This window comes from Phasianus colchicus, chromosome 1, assembly GCF_987193195.1.
Source record: "Phasianus colchicus chromosome 1, bPhaCol1.hap1.1, whole genome shotgun sequence".
Classification (NCBI taxonomy): Eukaryota; Metazoa; Chordata; class Aves; order Galliformes; family Phasianidae; genus Phasianus; species Phasianus colchicus.
In genome coordinates, this window is record NC_143436.1 from 120,677,568 (window position 1) to 120,696,031 (window position 18,464).

Here is an 18,464-nt window from a genome sequence, read left to right on the forward strand (position 1 = left end):
CCTGTGTCAACAAGTTAGCTATAAAGCACTACAAATTTGCTTCACAATATTAAGAAAAAATTTCAACCTCCATTTACTACAAACCTTTTATTTGGACCACAAGGTCTATACAAGACACCGCAGCTTAAAATAAACAAAACCAAAACAATGTTCAGCACCTTGCAGAGCTCATATTCTAAAGCTGTGACAAAAAAAAAAAAAAAAAAAAGGCAACACAGAAAGAGAAGATGTTTTTTGAGAAAAGAAAGGCAAAATATTTCAAGTTAGAAAAATGGTTATTTATCATTTTCAGCAAATTAGTATTTCATGTCAGACTAAAGCACACAGCATATAAATTGATGTATTTCACACCTGGCTACTAATTGTACAATATTTTTGTGAAATAAAACTAGATAAATACTTAATTGGTATTCAAAAACCTCTCTCTGAACCTCCTTTTGCAGCAGAACATTTCCTGAGGCCCTTGTACTTCTAAATCAAAGGAAAACAGTTTACCATGATAAAATTACCAGACAGCTTAAGTAACGAGCAACAACTGCAGTAAGGCATTATGTGGATACAGCTGCAAAAACAGCCCTGTCCCCAAAGAGGTTAGAATGTAAATATTGAAAAAAAATAAACAGTAGCAGTATGATGATAAGGTAACAGGCTACTATAAGACTTCCATAGAAGACTAATGGCTTCTCAATGTGATATTCAAAGAACTCAGTATATTTCCGTTCAACTGAATTACTCATTTGAGCAAAAAAGTTCTAGTTGGTCTAAGGTATTGATGTTTGCAATTCTCTTCCTACCAACATATGAAAAGAAATTTATTTTTTTACCTTTGTTCTTCTTTTTACTTTTCTGCTGTAGAGAAGATTGCTGAAATGTCTAGAAGAAAATCAAAACAAAAGAAGAGATAATGCAGCGCTTATATTCAACCACACGCTATCATAAAAGAAATGTAACATTGTGAATGCTGAAGTCATCTTCAGGTAACACCTTCAGCCAACAGCCTTCTAGGCCAAAAAAATGTCAGTTTTGGTTGTAAAAAGGTCATACGTTCATAAGACTGTAAAACAAAAGCAGCTGGTTAAGAATACTAATGTAGACTGCAAATTAATCTGCCATTAACAACTGAAAATTCTCTATATAATAGTTCCTTATTTCTAATTCTATTAATAAAAAAACCATATATGTTTCCTATGATAGTGAAGCTATACAGCTCTTGCATTTATAATAAATGGTCTAATTATGATCTTCCTGACATAATTGCTTTAGTTAGTTGCTTTTAGTCTATAGGCATTTACCTGATGGTCATTAGGACATCAGATATTTTGCTCAGAAATTAATCTAATATTTAATTATGGTAAATTGCAACAGTGAAGAATTCTCACAGATCAGTATTTTGAAATAGAAACTATTTTTTTTTAAACTAGATTTTGATTGAAAGTATTTCTCTCCAGTTGATCCAAACCCATGAACAAACCCACTGCCTTGGAAATAAGACAGGACAGAAATTGTTCCTGAAGTTCCTAGATTATTAAAAGCAGCAATGCATATTAACACATTTTATGATCTTTTCTGTTAAAAACTTTAAATGCAGATAATCATCATCACTCCAGAGAATTAAAGAATTCTGTAATTAATCATTCTGAACATTTAATTTCACATAATTTTAATTGTTTTGAATTTTAATTGTACATAAAGATAGACAAATTACGTTTGTGATGAAACTAAGAAATGGCCACACTATAGCATCTGAATATTAAAAATTCTTACTGCAGCATATAATGAATCAATACAAAAAAATTTTCTCAGTACAAAGAAATTATTTTTCTCTTATTACTGCTCACGAGTGCACAAGGAAATCTTGAGTTGGAAGGAACCCACAAGCATCATCGAGTCCAACTCCTAGATCCACACAGCACCACCCAAAATCCAAACCTGGTGTCTGAGAGTGTTGTACAAATGCTGCTTGCATTCTGGCAGCTGGGGGCTGTGACCACTGCCCTGGGAAATTTGTTCTTTTTTTTTTTTTTTAACCAAAATATTTATAACAGTGTGTATTAGTCAACACCATTCATGATATGGAAAGGTACGCACCTCCGAACTACGGCAAGTGAGGATGAAATCTAAAAATGTTTATTGTGGAAATCACCAAATGTTATCTGCAGCCTCTCTACAGTTACTAAACAATGAATAAAGCCACTTTCTCGATGTCATTTGGAATCTCAAAACAGTGGAGGATGTATGGGACTTCTGGAGCTCCTGGCCCTCATCCTGCTCAGAGTAAGACTTGTTTTAAATTGGTGCCAATGGCAGATCATACTCTTCAGGGTCATCTCCAGCCTAGTTCCAACTGTCTTCAAGTAGGGAGACTTCACACTCAAGTGACCTGTCCCAGTATTGACCATCATAATGTTTCCCCCTCTACAGCTTAATTCTGTGATGCGACAAGTATAACATTAACACAAATAACACTTTTTAATACCACAAATCCAAAAAATATGGATTCACACCAAAACCAGAAATCCAACTGTACTGAAGCAGTTTTACTGCATAATAATGCTCAATCACCTACCCACAAGGCTGGATTTCAACACATGTATCCTACATTTTGGTTCTGCTACAATCTGAGCTTTGAGCAACTATTTTCTCATACATCTTGTCTTTGTTTCCAATAACTCATCTCTCCTCCTAATTCTGAAAGCAAACATAAAATTAAATGGAAAATAGCATTCTATATTAAAGAAAATTGTTACTCACTCAAAAAATACATGAAATGAAAACAAAACTGCCACTGAGAAGATGAAATAGATTAACATCTTAACCCAAATGGAAATTTTCACTCCTGAAGAAAATTTGCAACTGTTTATTCAAATTCTGAATGACATGTTTTTCCGTTGCCCAAAATACAATTAGCAAAACTTTGCATTACCCGAAGAGAGATGACACTTGATATAAAGCTCTCTTGAGTACCCAGAGCCTCAGTTATTTGAATTCAATCATTTTCTGCTATAATACATGATTGCTTGAACTTGTATTTAATAATATACCTAAAATAAATCCTCCGACAAAAGCACATGTATACAGAACGTCAGAGAAACATTTTATTTATATATCTACATATCTATTTTTGCTATTAGCAGCTGCCAAAGTGCATATTATTTCAAAGGAAAGAAAACATTATCTCTAATAGAGATTACTGCTATGTTTCTGTGTTCGGTTGGTTTTTTTTTTTTGGTTTTGGTTATTTTTTTTTTTGACAAAGTTGGTAGCCTTCCTCTAGATAGTATTTCAGTCTGCCTGTTCTGAAGGCTTGGCTGCACATCCCACCAGCCGTTTGAGATGTCCTTGTGCACGCGTGCGCCATAACAGCTGCAAATGATCATTACTAAACTTGCTACGTGGCTTCTATTTATTTTTACACACTTCAAAATGGTTGACAGAGTTCTGAAACCCATCAAAAAACTGCATAGGAGTAAATAGCAATGTGCCCGGGGCTATGTACGCTTCACTGTGCTTTTATGATTATAGCATGGTATTACAGCTACAGAGTAAAAAAATTCTATGTGGAAGTTCACACTAAGAAAAGAGGTCACCAACAGTTTGTAATTTTACTGGTTGCTTCAGCAAGAAAGTAATCACATATAGAAGCGTAGTTCAGAAAAACAGCAGGCATGCAATAACACACCAGCATTATAGTGTGTACAAACATAAAGCTTTCAAGAAATCAAGAAACCTGAGACTTGCAGGTTCTTCTCTCATCCTCAAAACCTACTTTCAGCTTCTTGAATAGTACCAAGACTCATCTGTATTTGATCAAAAGGGATGCAAAACTGAAAGCAAATAGTAAATATCCAGAAGCCTGAAAATGTGAATAACTATTACGGACTACTTAACAGTAATTTGATAGCTCTCTATATCAAAAACTTACTTATATAAAAACATTAAATAATTTAAGTTTCAATTAATGTATTTATTTCATGACAAATAGGAAAGTTAATAAAGTAATCAGTATTAATTTGGAGTGAAACTGCTATCAAAAGAGATGGATATTTGATAAAACTCAAACTGCAGTAACAGTTAGGAAATTCTATTTGATACCTAAGATAAAAGTGGAAGACAAATGCATAACAAAAGGTTATCAAAACTACTGACCTGGGGCTACTATTTTTTCAGAAATTTGAGGAAGAAGCCAAAGAACTGGGGTCAAACTATTCCTCTAATACCTACGTAAGAGCTTCTCTAATAGCTAACATATATATGCATGAGACCAAAAGAATGTGACACCCATGTCCAAAACTTAGACAAGTTTGAAAAATCATGTGGAGTCCTTCATTGTAACGGAATATATAGTTCTGTTACAAAAGCTTCTCTGAAGATCTGGATTAGACATAGAAATTAGCATTAAATGTGATGGCTCCTAAAGTCCTCAATCAGATGTTTGTTTCTTCATTTTTCTTTAGGGATTCTCTGCTTAATCATTTTGGAAGGCAGGAAGTGAGAAACAGGTTATGAGAATAATAAACTCCAACTCTTTTACTTGGGCTCATTTTGATTTGGAAGGAAAATGGTAGATATCCTTATTGTTTGTTTTTCCTTTTGAAAGCTCACGTCAAACCCAATTTTTCTGAAGCTGCAAGTTTAGACATTAAGGAACTATTTACAGTCATGCACTTCACTCTCTGTCAGTGTAAGATTCTCTAGTTTCAGCAAAGTAGCTTGCAACATTTCTACTTACTGTAACTTTTGTCTGCAGATGGAGAAGCTGATATCTGGAAAAAAAATAGCCTATTTTTGGACTTCTCACACTCAATAACTCAATAATATTGACTATGCTCTGTTTCCACAGTTCTGATGAACTAAACATACATGTTTCTCTTAGTGAGATATGTACACCATGTCTCTTGGTGTACGGAGGTCCAAAATTTTTGGAAAAAAAAAAGAAAAGAAAAAGTAGTAAAATTCAAGCCTACTTATATTATATTGTCACACTACCCATCACTATTAACTAACTCACACTTAATAACCATAACAGTATTATGCTTTTTGGTCTGCTGTATTGTTTAGCCTCCATTAAGAGCTAATGACAGGTAGCATTATTTTCATATATGCTTAAGCAAAACATAGTTTTAAAGACCTTTGCTACAAAGGTGTGATGAGAGAAGACCTCTGGGTACTCAGAATGTTTGAAACCTGCTGTAAGCAGAATTGCATTCACAATAGATAACTACTTTGTTTAGAGCAAGGCCAAGTATCGACCTGTTGTTACATTTAGGTCTCGAAACAAGAAGAGATTACTGTCAGCAATGAAGCCAGCTGTGTCCACACAGGGCATCTGCAAGGCATTTTTGGAGAAAGAGATGAAGCTGAGCCAGACAGGACTTTATCGGCACAGAAGTGAAGATATGAGGCATGAATTAATACTTTGAAGGAGCCAGTTACCATGGCTAAGGATCAGATAAACTATCTAAGGGTGAAAATACACTAACAGGAATCTACTAAAAAGTGGGATAAGGAAGGACTGCACTCCAAGTTATGATCCTATTCAGGAAGGCAAAAACAAATAAAAATATGTCACAGGCTTGTTTGAATTGCCTTATGCATTGACTGGACTTCAGGGACTGCTAACAGAGAATAACTGCAAAAAAATTTTATGCTTGGGAAATCTGATTTATAAGGTTGTGTGGGATGTTTTTGCTACTATATCTGTATGCCACTAACTCTCTGATTATTCAAATTTTTTTTTTTTTTTTTTTTTGTCTTATATTTTGCCGATTGTCTATTATTTTAACTTGACTTCTGGACTTTGAACCTCTCATATATTCAACATCCTCTAATTTATCTGTGGCTACAAGATTTTAGCATCTATTTAATTTCTAGAAATGGTACCAAGTGGCACTAACTTGCAAATAAACTATTTTTAACATGCTGCAAGAACTTGAGTTTACAGAACTATTCAAAAAGCGCTGCTTCATTCTGGACAGGTAAAATGCAAATGCAATACATAGGATGAGCCATTTGTGAGAAAATCTAATACAAAAGCATAGCAGTGAATTTATGAAAGCAGAGACAGAAATGTTCTTAAACTCAAGTCACAGGCTGATGACAAAACAGTTATTGCAGGTAATTCATAAATCCATAGTGAGTTCAAACCAAAAGTGATTTATAGGCAAAGGACATCAGAGCTGATTAACAGTGTCCTGAAACCTTCAGTCTCACCTCCCAATAGCAAAATTTATTGAATCAAATCGATCTTTCAGTGCTTAGGTAATGCAGACTTCTGCCTTCCTTTCACAGCTCTCTTTGCTCTTGAAAACAGTCTATAATAAAATACCATACCTGGATTTAAAAGGACAACATTCACTAAGTTTCTAGCTAAGACATTTAACACAGTATGAACATTACGTATGAGTAGACCTCTAAAAGTGAGGTTCTGTAGTACAAGGAAAATAACGTCAAAAAGCTAGGATTTCTATAATAAATATCCTGTGAATATTTCTCTTTTAAATTGCGGGGACTTCAGACAGAGAGACGCATGAATCACTGGTTTGTCAAATGAGTGATGAGGCACAGACACATTAACAGTCACTGGAAGAATTGATCCCACAATTCATTACTTGGAATGTTATACCACAGTCTATTTTCCTGATCCCCCCTTTTACATTGATTTAGAAATGCAAAAATACCAGAATTTTTTCTAAGGTCTTTCAGTGCTAGGGCTAAATGAATGAGTACTTGCAAAAGTCAAAGATTTTGTGGCAGCAGCCAAAAAGGCCCATTGGTAATGAGATAACCAACGATCTAAATTCCTGCACCTTTTCCTTTCCCACAGAAGCTTTCAAAAGACACCTAGGAAGTACTAGATGTACAGTGTGTCACTCATCATATATAGCTACAGCTCTGACTGGGTCCCTATATTTTTGAAGCTTCAACCACGACCCCACAACACACACAATTTGTGTATTGACAGGAACATGCTAAGAACTTTTTACTGTAAAACATGTAGCCATCAACACTGAAGCTGTCAAATTTCTAGCTGCCAGTCTTGATATGGTTACATTGTGCAGGATCTTCTTCTTACACAGTATACAAGGGCTGATAATATCAAAGATACCTCATCCAAGAAGAATATTCTAGATAAGACTGTGGTTGTCTGAAATGTGATAGCAAGCACAGATTTTCTCTTCAGGAATTCTTATTCTTTCTCTCATTGTCAATTTTTTCTTGAAATACTGGGGTACAGTGCAGCAAATGTCAAGGGATGTTTTGCACTAGTTCATACCAAGTTGATAGCACAATACATGTAAACTTAGGCGATCTAAAAAGGTTTTTTTTTTGTTTGGTTGGTTGGTTGATTGGGTTTTTTGTTTGTTTGTTTGTTTTCATTTTCAGGCCATATCAAGAAAATTATATCATATAGTGTTTCTACACAGAAAGATTTTCCTTCTGGTCATTAAGCCATGGGACTCCAGTTGAAAAACGGAAGCAGTAAAATTTCTGGACAATTTCAAATTTAAATAAGACTACTCATATTCCCCCACTGTCATTACTACTGATAGAACAAGGACTGTGTCATTGCTGCCTGAAGCAAATAAGGATAAAAAGTTCAACTAGACAAGTGCTGTTTATTAGAATAATTTATTCTGAAATCATTCTTCTCTGCATCTACTCTGAAACATGTAATTTTATTGACAGTAAGTCTAAAGAGAGAAAGGAAAGGTTCAAAAACTGCATTTAATCTTTAATGGCAAAAGACTGTGATGCATCAGTTGTTCCATCACAGTGTAGATTTCAACTGCAATCACTTGAGGAGAAATAAACTCAATTATCACCCATTAAAGAATAGTATTGAATCCTTTATTTTTATTTCTACCCCACAGTGATTCCCAGATTCATCTCTTGTTGACTTGAATGGTCAGTCAGAGAATCAGAAAATGGCTGAGGCAGGAAGGTACCTATGGAGATCCTCTCCTGTTACTCAGAGCAGAGTCATCCAGAGCAGGTTGCTGAGGGCCATCTCCAGTTGGGCTTTGGCTATATCCAAAACCAAAAACTCCACTAACTCCCTGGGCAACACTCTCCAGTGTTCAACCATCCTCACAATTAAAACAGTCTTTCTTATGTTCACACACAGAATTGCCTTCTTTTTTCCAATGCCTCTAATTCTTACACAAGGCATCAGTGAGAAGAGCTCACTATGCGTGTGTCCCAGAAATCTCGTGGATTACTTGTACTGCCCCTCCAGAAGACATCAGTCAGTCAAGCAAACTTCTGTTCCTCTTACAACACCTAGATCCTTATCATGAAAAGGAGTAAATTCACAGCTCTCTCCCAACAGTGAAACTTCAGACTGTCCCTTTGCCTGATCTTTCTTTCCCACTGCTCAGCCTTGCTGTGTGACAGAGAAAGATGTGAGGTACATTAATTCTCTAATGAATGAGAAAACAGCTTCAAGGAAGGAATTTACTCTGTTAGCACTCGGGCTTAATATTCTTCCAGTGAGAGAAACAGAAAACTCATTTTGACTTTCAAAAATATTAACTTTTCGGTGAAAAAAATCGATAAAATAGAAAATTGTACTCTTCTGGGACTATAAAGTTGCAAAGATTTTGATAAAATAGGAAATGAAAGCTCTGGAGAAAACTCCTTGTGGCCTTCCACAATGGAGAAGCTTATAAGCAGGAGGGAGACTTTCTACATGGTCTGATAGTGGTAGGACAAGGGGGAATGGCTTTAAACTAAAAGAGGGGAGATTTAGGTTAGACATTAGGAGGAAATCCTTTACTCAGAGAGCAAGTGAGGCACTGTCACAGGTTGCCCAAAGAAGCTGTGGGTGCCTCCTGGAAGCACTCAAGGCCAGGTTAGATGAGGCCCTGGGCAGCTCGATCTAGTGCTTGATTTAGTGGTTAGCAATCCTGCTCACGACAGGGGGATTGGAACTAGATTATATTTACGGTCTCTTCCAACCCAAGCCATTCTGTGATCCTAGGAGCACACAGGTACGCACAGAAGAAACAGTCTTATTAGAGAAGATGAAGAAGACAGTCACCAAAATGAATTTTTTGCTCATCTTTAGTAGAGAATACACACAATGCCAAATTTGCTCTTTTTAAGTGGTGAAATATCTGTACTCATTATCAGGAGGAAATGTTATCTACTGATTAAATCACTGTTAAGAACATGTTATATCCATTTCCAAGGCTTGGATATTTCCCTGCATTTGTACCCTTCAGGACTAAAATGACATTTCCAGAAAGCAGCTCTTTGTGTCTCTCTGCGCCACAATACCAGGAACAGCTTGCAGTCTTGGCTGTAGTAATAGTTACAGTTGTACAATAATAGGATCTTCAATAGAGGGCAAGTTTCCATGGGAAAATGCGAGAAAGAGTATTTGTATGTTGGCCCTTACACATTCTGTTAAAATTCATGCCCAACACTTCCACTGCATCTATGAATTAAGGTAGAAAAGGAATAGCTCATCCCAGGATACACTGCTGAAATTTTGTAAAATTTCCTCTAAATATAAGATGAAAGAGTATCTCAGGAAGTGAGCAAAGAACATTAGGTCTTCTTAATTCTATGATGGCTTTGTTTTTTACACTCATTCTAAAGTCAGCATTCAGTAGTGTTAGAAATTATGTGTACTGGGGTTAACCTGAAAACAAAAGGATATACTTCAGAAGTGAACAGAAAGCAGTTATTACTGTATGAAGAATATAAGGGTTTTTTCTTTCCATGGTGCAGTAACAGAGACAGATTGGCTGACTCACAGATCAGGTGCTAAGCAACAGGCAATTCTTCACAGTACAACAGAAACACCTTATAAAATAGCTTCTGTTCAGAAGCCACACTGCTGCAAAGAACCACTTTCCCTGCAGATATAACCATACAATTTCCCACTTTGTGTGTCAGCACAAGGCCCATAGGGACTGCCATCATGCAAGTGGGGCAGAGAAAGGGGGTAAAGACTCCTGCTGAGTCAAATCCACCACTTCCAACAATCAGTTGTTCAGAAGCAAATGCATTCCTTGTCAAAGCATTTTGATAAAACTGTGCTCTGAAAGGGGCAGCTGCTCCCCCTTAGTTCAAGCAATATTCAGATTTTTACAATGTCAGATTTCATGACGCATGCCAGTCAATGCCCTTGATTCACTGCTTTCATAACTGTGATCTTTCCGTTGTGGAAAAAGGAGCATGGAGAGGAGCCAGTTGAGAAGTCAGGACCTCTTCTCATAGATGTGACATTCCCCACAATATTGCAGTAATAACTCATGCTGGGTCCCCTCTGTGCAAAGGCTAACAAATGCTTCTCTGCTACAACATGCCATGCTTAATCTCTTTTTTATCAAAGGGGAATGACTGAGGGACTAAATCACTTATTTTGCATTAGAAGAAATCTCAACTGTGCTATTGTGATTTTACCAACTACAGTTAATGCAACTTACTGGTGTACTGACAATGCTACTACTTACAAAGGCATAAGTCCTCTATCAGGAAATAAAGGCCAGATGCAACACGAAACAATTAAATGAAATAGATAACAAAACAAACAAACACAGAACAAGGATGTGAAAGAAAAGTAGGAAATGTTCTGAACTAGGAGATTTATTGGTCTATAGATCTACATCTCTTGACAGTGCAAAATTACACTTTCAGAGCATTATATCATATGCAGTAGGAGATAAATCTGTACTGGCAAAGTTGGACTAGATGACCTTTTTAGTAACACCCTCACTTTTGAAGAATTTCCCAGCTTCATCATAAAAAGAGATTATAACAGGCCATTTTTTTCCTCATGGTCAGAAGTGAGAGAAGATAATAGAGTAAATTTAAAATAGAAAATTTTCTACAAGAGTCCATTTGTGCTTCATGATGACCCGTAAACCAATCTCCACAATGCTTTGCTGCAACAGTGACTCTAGATTTTACTAAAAATTACAGGTCATATAGAAATAGATGCAAAATCTCCCATATCCAATACCTTCAATTTTCGTTTTAGCAACCAGTTCCCCAAGAAGAGAAAACTCATAGTTTCAACTAGTTCTTTTAAAGAGAAGAAATGCAGATATGCAAGTATTCTCTCACCAGTGACAGGAATAGTATTCCTTGGGAAGAATGCAGGTAATATTCCATATATTTAAAATAATTTAGAAATCTCTCCTGATGATATAAACTATTACTATTTCACAAACTGTATGCTTATTGAGAAGTCAAATACAGAAGCTGCATTGTACATCCACTCTCTTAAATCTTGAGTTCAAATGAGTGAAAATCTAGAACTGTCAGAACCAATGTAAGAGTTCTCCATTCTGTTTCTTTGTCCTGTCCTTTTTCCCCTTACTGATTTTTTAATTATAGTTCTTTGCAGTTGTCTCTTAGAAGTTCTTCTACGGGCTATACTAGAGCAAGCAGACATGAGAAATGGATACGAGCTAGATGCTTATGATGCTGTAGCAAAATTGGGTGTTCTAAACTGTTTATTTGAAGAATTTTACCAGCACCTTTGTCTCTGAACTTTTTAAAAGAATTTCATATTATTCTATAACTTCATAAGCCTACTCAACTATGTTTCCACTGCAGAATTTTAAGCACCTTCCACTTCTGCACACATGGATCTAAATATTGGCACAGACTTATTTCCTCATTCCATGACCATTGATGAGAAAATTAACATGGACTTCAAGCTGTAGAACAGGCCAAAGTGCTCTCCTTCATCCTTATATGGCTACAGAAAATGAAGTAAAATAGGACCAGCATTACATACAGAAGAACAGAATGTCAATGTAGTATCTACTCTGGTCACCTTCAGAGAGAGATATCCCATTGTTTGATTTTGACCAGAGTCAAGCTGTGTTGTCCTGAATCTTTACAAACATTTGAGTACTTGAAAAGAGATCAGACATGCCAACAGTTCAGACTATTGACTCTGCTGAGCTGCCTGCCCGGGAATCTACTTGGAGCACAACTTCACAGAGTATTTTTGAGAAGTCTAGACATAGTGACAAATATTTCAATTTTTCAACTTCTCTTCGCTCAAGAAATTTTAACAATACATACAATACCTCCAGTTGAAGTTTGTGTTTTCCTACTTTTACAGTGGAAACAAGTGGATATAAAATTGTACTTAGACTGCAAAAAGCTAATTTCTAACAAAGAAGCAGGGCTTTATAATTCTTTCTATGGTAGTAGGTAGTCTGATTTTTTTTTTTTTTCCACAATTATGAACTATTTAAAAAACTCTTTATGAACACCATTTAATTTCTGGACAGTGGAATTTTTTAGCTGAAAATATACAACTGCCAATGCTTATGAATTTTAACTCAGCAAGCATCATTTTTTTAATCAATTATTTCTTATGAGTTTATTTTAAAGAAGGAGTTTAAGGCTTCCTTTAATGACAATAGATGCCTGCTCAACCATAGCCATTCTGCAAGTTTCAGTATTGTATTAATAATATATTTAAATGGAAGTGAAAAAACATGGAGAAGAAGCAATGTCATTTTGAATGCCAACAAAAAAATAAAGGATATATTTATGGAAAATATTTTTCACTATGCACTTAAGTTAAAGTGGACCTTGATACTAATGGCTGGATTTCTGTTCTACACTAATCAACAGTCTGATTATACATAATGTGAAATTAGGGAGGAAAAAAAGAGAACCTTCATTTTTAAAGACTGCTGTATTTGGACTATATACAGTTTAAAGGAGAAAGTGTACCAATTCCATCTGTCATAATAGTGTAATGGCATTCTAGATGTCAGACACCTACTTAAAATCTGTGCAATTGAATTTTCAATTTTTTCCTCGAAGTACTTTTTTTTTTTTTTCCAAGTATCTAAACCAAACATTTATCAATCTTTAAATGCTGCAGTGCTTACAATTATAACTAGCTGCTAGTTTTTTTCTTTTGTGGCTTTTATTTTTCTTGTAGACTGCCTTCCATTACATAGTGTTTATTAGACACCATTTCTATTCAGAAGATTTCTGCAACAAATTGATGGGTAGCTTGTGCACCCATTTTTTAGAGAACTCATATGCATACGTCCTACACTCTCTATACTACAATTAAAAGGTTTCATAAATACATGCCCACTGAATTCAAGATTTTTTATAAAAGATGTATGCACTTTATGTTCAAGTACCTTCTTTTTCCTTCCTTTCAGGCTTTTTGCAGAGAAGAATAAGAAGAGTAAGTGAAAAACAACAGCTCAGACAAAGTAGCTTTTCAAGTTTTCAAAATCAAGAACTTTGGATAAATTGTCCTCTATACTGAGAGCATTCAAATACGTACATTTTGAATTGAACTTATAAAAAACATTTTCCTGTATTTTTCGCTGGATAGGTGGGTGGGAAACATGAAATATCTGGAAATATGTATCACCCAAGTAGAAAAAAAACCCTATTTTTCTTAAAAGTTGCTGCCTCATTTCCAATTTATCTCATTATCAGCTGCAAATTGATTTTTGCAAGACTCATAAACGAATGGTCTTCAATTACAGTAGGTCCAGTGAGATGACTGCTGGGTCATCTGCTGAGCAGATGCCACCAGATCTGCTGAGCAAATACACTGGATTGAACTGGTACAGACACATGTGGTACAGACACATGAGTACCTCATGAAAAGTCACAAGAAGACTGAAATTACAACCCTCACTAAATCCCTCAAACTCATTGCCTCAGTGTCCTCCCAGGGAAAGTAGAAGGGAGAATGCACGGCTCTCTGTAGGTGCTGATCACAACAGCTACTGAAATTACTTATTAGATTTAAGAGCCATTGACATGTGTGCTGATCATGTGAGGAGTTATACATTGCTAAAGAGGAAGAAAGTAGGTTTGTTAAACATGCACAAACTTAACTGAATTTAAAGGGGAAAAAAAAAAAAAGTGACTTTCATTTTAATTCTCCTTTATTTAAAGCAAAACTGAGACATTAAATGCAATGCATGTACACGTGTACATGACCCTAAAAAATACCTTCAGCAAAATGCCTATGAAACAATCCTTAATTTCTTTCCTGCATCTGATCCTGAACCACTTGTTACTGATGTGTGATCCTCAAAGGGTACCTCTTGCTAATAAACTAACTTTACTTTCAAGTACAATTCAAGTCACCGAGAAATTAATACTTGGGTTAAGCAATTTTAAATAAACTGGTTATCAGCAAAGCAAGAAGATAAAAACCTCTTTTTGGTTGTTTTTCCTGCAATTCTTTAGCTATCTACATTAATAAGTGAGCATACATCAGAAAAGGTAAAGGGATAGGAGGCAGGAATGGTGAGGGAAAAAGGGCAGTAAAATAAATTTGCTGGTGTACATTTGAAAACAGTTTGTAAGCAAGGCTGCTTTTTCTTGTATAATCCTTTGCTACATGCAATTTTCTCTTTCTATAGCAGCATTATTCCTAGATTAACAGGAAAGGGTATGGATCTGGAAAGGGGCTTTACTATTAACTTGATGCAGAATTCCTTCTGACTCATGACATAATCCCTCTACTAAATAACCACATTATTTTTCTGTAACAAAAACAAAGCACAATGTACCAAGGAAATTCCTATACAGAATAATATAATGAACTTAAAATACTATAACCATGTGTCAGAGCTTTCATCTCTTATGCCCCAAAGGTCCAAGACAATTTTAACTGCACCATTTTGTATCTACAGCAATAGATCAGTCTGAACACCTGTTTGCACACTGGATTAGCAGCAGCTCAAACACTTTGCCTTGGCTTAATAAAAACATTAACGCTCCGTGTAAGTATTTCTTCAGTAGTACTGAAGAAGAAAAATAGAATGCAGAAACAACTTGGCTAGAAATCAGTGTATGCTAGAAGTGTTGTCTGCAATGGAAAACAAAACAAAACAAAGTGGAGCAGGGACTGTCTATATGAGAATTTAAAATTTCTCTAAGCAGATACAAGAGGTGATTATTTCACAGATATAACACATGGTTGGTTTGGTTTTTTTTTTTTTTTTTTGCTTTTATACTGTTTATATCAGTTACATTCTGTGGGTAGAGATAGAAGCAGTTCATTTTTTAAGCCAATTACTGAAATGCTCCTTTGACTACAGTGTTTTTGATCATCACAGCAGGTCTGTGTCATAAACAGAATTCCTAAAACCAGTAATTTAATGGAAATTTAGTATACTGATGGTCAAGAAAATGCTAGACTATTACATTGTTGTGATCGTTTCAGAATACAGGAAACCCACTTTGAATCAAAAGGCATCCTTCAGATGACAATTTTCAGCTAATAAACAACAACCACGCACTAAAGAATCACCATGGTAACTTTTTCCACACCCTTCACTTTGTCTACAGGACAAAAACAGTAACAATTCTGTTATGGGTAGCTTTTTGATTATAGATTTTTCTTTTCAGAGTCACGCATAAACACAGTAGAAGCAAGGAGTTGAAGTCAGTGTAACTGTAAAAACCTGATTTTCCTGTGGAAAACAATCATAATTAAAAAAAAAAAAAAAAGAAATATCAACCTGCATACCTGAATGGCTACACAACTCAAAAGCAAGGAGACCTGGAATCCTTAGGGGAAATCTTCATTAACTGAATAATCCAAAATTATTTATCATTTGTACCAACGGCCTCCAAAATAATGAAATTATTATTATTGAATAAAGATAACACAGAACTGAAACTCAGAGAATGACATGGATGAGACCCAAACACTGAATGAGTTGTATGGTTTCCATTCCAAGGAATTCAGAAAAAAAGAGAAAAGATAGAAAGAGTTACTGTGTGTTTTTAATGTTACACAGAATTTGCATCATTTCAAATCAAATGTTTCAGAAGTTTCATTCCACAGCAGATTGCAGTCTTCTATTAGCTTCAGTATTCCACATTACAGACTGGGGAATCATAAGGACCTACCTGAACATCCAGAGACCTTACAATCTGGCATTTCATATCTGGGGCTGTTTTAGAGTCACAGATTATTCAACAAGAACATCCAAGAAGTTCTATGTCTCAACATGGCCAAGCATACAAGAACAAGGAATACCAGATATAACTCATTGGACTGGGAATACCAATCTTGCAAATAAGTGATTTGAAAAAGTGACACAATAAAAAAAACAAAAACACCAAAACCAAGCAGTGAAGGTTTCCATGCCAAGACTGTGGCTAAAATCAGTAAAAACACCTTTTTCTATTTAAACAGAGAAGCAGTGAATGGGAATAGAAAAGTCACTTTCCTTTCCTGTAGCTCAGTCCTGGATTTTTATGTCCTGTTCTTGCATACAGACTTGAGGAAGAACATTTCGAGTACTTTGAGATGAAAAATGGTTTAAAGAATCATGAGAATGACAAAAGGATGCGTGAAAACACGCTCTCTGATGACAAACCCCGGATGGACATTTATTCCCTTGAAGCAAAATTAGGCTACAAAGGGATTTGATTATAACCTGACAGTTTCTACACTGGGAGATAAAACTTGGTAACAAAAGACCTATAAACCTAGAGGACAAAAGTACAATGATATCTAAGGTTGGACACAGAATGTGAACACAGGCTAATAGACGAAATCTTTTAACGTAAGGAACAACCAGGGATTGGTGAAGTATTTTTTCATTTCTGGTCTGAGGAGGTATGTTCATCTACAGATACCTGGAAGGAAAGACCGCTGGCTTGTGATTTGCACTCCAGGGAGTCACAGTATTCTCTCTTCACCTGAAATTCTAGTATGATGAAAGCATCTATTTCTTAAAAAAAAACCAAAAAAATCCAAACCAAAACAAATGAAAAAAACAATAGTACCTTTTTACTACTATTAGTACAGTTTCTGGAGTTATCACCATTCCCCCTGCACTGAACTCATACTCATCCAGAGACTCCCATTTCCAGATAATGCAAAATCTTTATGAAAACTAGGTAACTGATACTAGCAAATCCTTGTACACTTCCTTATTTCAGACCAGAGTGTAAATATGCTCTTCTATTTGGCAAAGAAACAACACAGAAGCCCCTTCTCTAAACTAGATTAGGATTTTTTAAGTCCATATGCATAGGTGGCACCACCATAAACAGGGAACTGTATTGCATTGCACAGTGGCAGCCAGGATGCTTCCAGTGATAGGGCACTATAAGGTTGTGAATGCTTTGTGAGAGGCTCCTTCCATTTCTCCTGTGGACACATCAGTGTCCCAAGCTTCCTATTACTTTTCCTACTTCACACATTCCGCTCCAAAACCAGTGAGCAGATCAATGCTAATTTGCATTCTAAAGAACAAATAACCTTTATTTATAAGTAAATAAATTCCCACTAAACTTGCAAAAAAAAGCTGAAGATTTAATAGCATTATGAAGATACACATTTGTGGTAACGATCCACAAATATGACTATCAGATGGCAGTGGAAATTGTAGCATTAACAGTTAAGGTGCATTTTGCAGATGAGTTTCCAACCTGCATGAAGAATGCTGATAGTCAGTTCTCGTTGCTATTCCTCAGTAACTTTCATACAAGAATTTTGAAGAGTTTTCCAGTTTCTGTGTATATTGTTTATTCATACAGATTTTGGAAACAGATAATAGATAACAGAGGCAGCCAAGGAAAAATGAAGATGACCTTAAAAAAAGTTTCATTGTATACAAGAAATTTAATATTTACTAACAAAGAAATGCCATTGAGAGATGAATATTCTCTCAAAACATGAAGAGTATTTCTAATTTACCATACTGTTCCTTACAGAATAGAACGCCCTCTGTTACACAAATAACTTTTCAATTTTCTTCTGTAAATATTTGATTTCAAGGTCTCATGGACTGATTAGGTTTTTTATAGAAAAGACTGCATACACTGCAAATAGGACAGTTACTTTAAAAACTCCTCTATCTCATGTATTATGCACCTATCTATCAGTTTGCCTTTGCAAATTGACATCTCCACACAATCAGATTTCCAACTTGCTGTAAGTGTAAAACTGTTGAAAATAACATTGTGCCTCAATTATTTTAAACAAACAAAAAGAAAGAAAGAAAGAAAGAAAAGCAACAACCTTTTCACATCTGGGGATCTGAGTCAAATGAAGTACAGCGTAATAATTAATGACATAATCTCTGAAATTTATAACTCACCTACACATACAGTGCAAAAAGCAGTTTTGGAACCCAGTGGGCCCACCATTCAAAAAGCGCAAAGTAATTTAAAAACTCTATTATTTTCAATTAATCCACACCAACTATAACACAACAATTTGTAGCAGTGCTTTACAATGCTTCTAAGACAAGAGTTACCTGGATCTTACATGTTCAATGGAAATCTAGCTGCCAGTTTTTCAAAGCAAAGTTCTTGGTAAGCCCCCCACAGCGCTGCTACCCTTAAACACTGGCAATCTAAATCACATTCTCTGTGCTAGTTTATGAAGGTAACTTCAATTATTTCTATTGTTTTGCTGTATAACTGTGTGTGTATTACTCTATGATGACAGGTCTAAAATGTAAATGCTTTTATGA

General features: G+C 35.5%; 1 protein-coding gene across 4 annotated transcripts in view; it reads right to left on the reverse strand.

Moving 5' to 3' along the window:
- Positions 1-18,464, reverse strand: part of CNKSR2 (connector enhancer of kinase suppressor of Ras 2) — a 203,204-nt gene that overhangs the window by 54,336 nt on the left and 130,404 nt on the right. For all 4 annotated transcript variants that reach the window (XM_031599325.2, XM_031599326.2, XM_090124642.1 and 1 more), the window contains one exon: positions 825-873. In XM_031599325.2, coding sequence (XP_031455185.1) covers positions 825-873 — 49 coding nt within the window. The remainder of the gene's footprint in view (positions 1-824; positions 874-18,464) is intronic.